Genomic DNA, 3,148 nt, shown 5'->3' with positions numbered 1-3,148 from the left:
CGATTTTGTGTTCAGTGAAGCGTAAAGCATGTGTAACTGTAGCTTGTATAGATTTAAATTTGAGGCTTTATATGAGGAAACCCAGTAGGAAAAATCTGGCGAAGAAATTAATGATTTGAGAAATTTTGATGAAAAATTTTAGAAAAAATTCTAGAAAAGAGAATTAAATATTTGTATACCTACCAGCAGTTACACAGAAGCGTATTAAAAGAAAAAAATATTTTATATTTTTACGACCTTTATAAGAGACTGGCATTTAAAAGTATAGTTGTTGTACCTAATCTAAGAAGATATGTATCTGCCTAAATATAAATATGGTTGACTTTAAAAAGATCCCTCACTTAAGTTCGATGCTTCACTTAAGTTCGATATTTCCCTACAGGGATGCTGCGCTGTAGCTTCCAGTGCCTTTATCTACATAATATACATCGAATACTGCATATGAGCTACTCTTTCTTAATGCATGTGCATATAAATCTGATCTTTAGCGACTCTTGCTGTTGCATTTATAAACACGTGGATTAAGTGTGCGCTGTAAGCAGATTGACAAAGTCTTCACTGCAAGTCTTTTCGAATAAATAAATGCAAATGTTGGTGGTTGACTGACAAACATGTATGCAAAAATAGCTATTTTGACATTTAATAAAATAAAAATCCATAATATCATCCCCTCGTTTGTTGTATATTAATTTCTTATTCGATTTTAATAAAAAAATTGAAAGAATCAGCAATAACATTAACATTCAAACCCGTTATGCGCTCCGTTCTGTGCTACTCCAACTGCTTTTTGAGCGTGCACAGCTCACGTAAAAAGCGATCGCGTTGCGCACGTCGTGTCTGCAATTGCGTTCTCGGCACCATTTCCTCACATTCGGCGGCAATCTTCGACAGAGTCGCACCGGCCTCCATCTTCGGCGTTGGACCATAAGTCTGACTCACAGCATAAACTTCAGCGCCGAAACGTTGAAAATAGTCGGCCACACCATCGGCATTCAAGTGAGCCGTCTCGAGCGGCCCGAGTAGCGCATAACGCAGTCCCAAACCCTCAGTCACAACACGATCCACATCAACCACACTCACCACACCATCTGCCACCAAGCGCCAGACTTCATTTAGTATCGCGTATTGTATGCGATTTGTGGCAAAACCCTCGATCTCTCTCGTCAGTGTCACCGGTTTTTGTCCAATCTCAAGCATGAGTTCACGTGTGCGTGTCACCACCGCGGCTTTGGTCCAAGATGCGGGCACAATTTCAACAAGCGGTATGTAGTACGGTGGATTCAGTGGATGCGCAACAACCACCTGGTATTAAAGAAATGCAAACACAAATTATTCATTTCAAATAAACTTCAGTTAGTGTGTTACACACATTCTCACGGCACGCTTTCATTTGTTCACTGAAAAGTGACGGCATATAAGTGCTCGTCGAGCTGGCCATTATCGTCTCGGCGCACACTATGTCGGCCAACTGTGTATAGAGCGCACACTTCCATTCAAGACGTTCCGGTATGCATTCCTGCAGATAGATGGCGTTGCTCACCAGCTCACCGATGTCCGTGGTTATACTGATGGAGCTAAACTGCTCAGCTGGACTGAGTGTGCCACGAAGTGCGCCTTTTGCATGCAGCGCATGCAGTTCCTTCTCAATCTCTTTCAATGCATTGCTCGTCTGCTCGGGCAATATGTCGTACAGCATCACTTTGTAGCCGACAGAGGCGAATAGCATGGACCAGGCGCGTCCGATGAGGCCACTGAAGTTGTCCGTGCGAATACATGTTTGTTTATTAATGAATTTTTAATATTTTATAATTTTTTTTTTAAATGTAAATATGTCACATAACTTTTTCCGTCTGTTTTTTCTTGTTTTGATGTTTTTTTTCGAGCAATATTTTTTTTTTGTGAGACTCACCTGCCTATGATACCAATTTTTTCGTTCTTCATTGTAGACATGAATCTGCAAAGAAGTTTTATTTAGTTGTAGCAAATTTTTGTTAGTACTCTTAAGACCTTAACTGTGGTCCATTCGCCAACACGTTCGCTGTAATACTGTTTATAAATTTTCTGAAAATCATTTCTTCAAAACAATTGCTCTAATTCATTCAAATATATTCCTTTGTACATACATATGTATTTATGTAAGTCTGAATACTCTCGCATTTTAATTACTTTATGTCTCTCATTTGCAGAATTCTGCAGCTAAATATTATACTGATAAGTTCTTGTTCATTAATACTTAACCTTATCTTATAACGAGTTCACACACGTCTACCATTTTTAGGATTATAAAATATTCTACAGATCTAGAATTACTAAGTAAACTCATATCAACCACTAAGATACTGTCAAAAGTAGGTATGGTTTTAAAGATAATAATATTTTTTTCGAAAAATCCGTTTTTATTATTCAAGATTGCTATATGGTGGATGCGATAAAACCTCCCATCCGAGCTCCCGTAGCTTCTGACCAGTCATCAACAAAGTGTGTGGTTTGACGTTGTCCTGGCGGAACACTACACCCTTCCTGTTGACCAATTTAGTCGATCGCCTGCTTCAAGCGATCCAGTTGTTCGCAGTAGATGGTAGAATTAAGCGTCTGGCCAAATGGAAGCAGTTCATAGTGGATGATTCCTCTCCAATCCCACCAAACACACAACAAAATCTTCCTCGCCGTCAATCCCTACTTGGTCAATGTTTGCGACGACTCACCGGCCTTCGACCACGACCGTTTTCGCTTGATATTGTCGTATGTGATCCATTTTTCGTCGCCAGCCACCATACGCTTCAAAAATGGGTCGAGTTCGTTCCGTTTCAGCAGCATATCGCAGGCGTTGATTCGGTCCAGAAGGTTTTTTTTTTGCGTAAAATGCGGCACCCAAACATCTTCAGCTTTTTTGTGTATCCAGCCTTCTGCAGATGGTTTAAAATGGTTTGGTGACTAACCATCTCCTGGGCGATGTCTCGAGATGCCACATGCCGGTCTAACTCGATGTTTTCCATGATTTGATCGGTATTCGTCATCACAGGCCTTCCGCCGGCTGGCTTATCAATGGTGTCGTTTTCACCCGCTCTGAATCGTGGAATCCATTCGAAGTGGTAGAGTACCATCCCCCAAAAAAAACCCTTAATTTTGCTTCAACACAAGTCTTAAT

At 40.4% G+C, this 3,148-nt stretch overlaps 1 protein-coding gene across 2 annotated transcripts; it reads right to left on the bottom strand.

Annotated features, from left to right (window-relative positions):
• Positions 1-591: 591 nt before the first annotated feature.
• Positions 592-2,121, bottom strand: LOC105211260 (lambda-crystallin). 2 transcript variants are annotated; one of them, XM_011182605.3, is made up of 4 exons: positions 2,008-2,121; positions 1,910-1,954; positions 1,370-1,751; positions 592-1,302 (listed from the first exon to the last, which is right to left on the bottom strand). In XM_011182605.3, the coding sequence occupies exons 1-4, from the start codon at positions 2,070-2,072 to the stop codon at positions 772-774; spliced, it is 1,023 nt and encodes a 340-aa protein (XP_011180907.2). In that variant the 5' UTR covers positions 2,073-2,121; the 3' UTR covers positions 592-771. The 2 variants fall into 2 exon arrangements, with proteins under 2 accessions (XP_011180907.2, XP_054090219.1); XM_054234244.1 differs by having other exon boundaries at positions 2,014-2,087.
• Positions 2,122-3,148: the final 1,027 nt, after the last annotated feature.

This window comes from Zeugodacus cucurbitae, chromosome 6 (assembly GCF_028554725.1).
Source record: "Zeugodacus cucurbitae isolate PBARC_wt_2022May chromosome 6, idZeuCucr1.2, whole genome shotgun sequence".
Classification (NCBI taxonomy): Eukaryota; Metazoa; Arthropoda; class Insecta; order Diptera; family Tephritidae; genus Zeugodacus; species Zeugodacus cucurbitae.
This window is presented reverse-complemented; position numbering and strand designations above follow the sequence as displayed.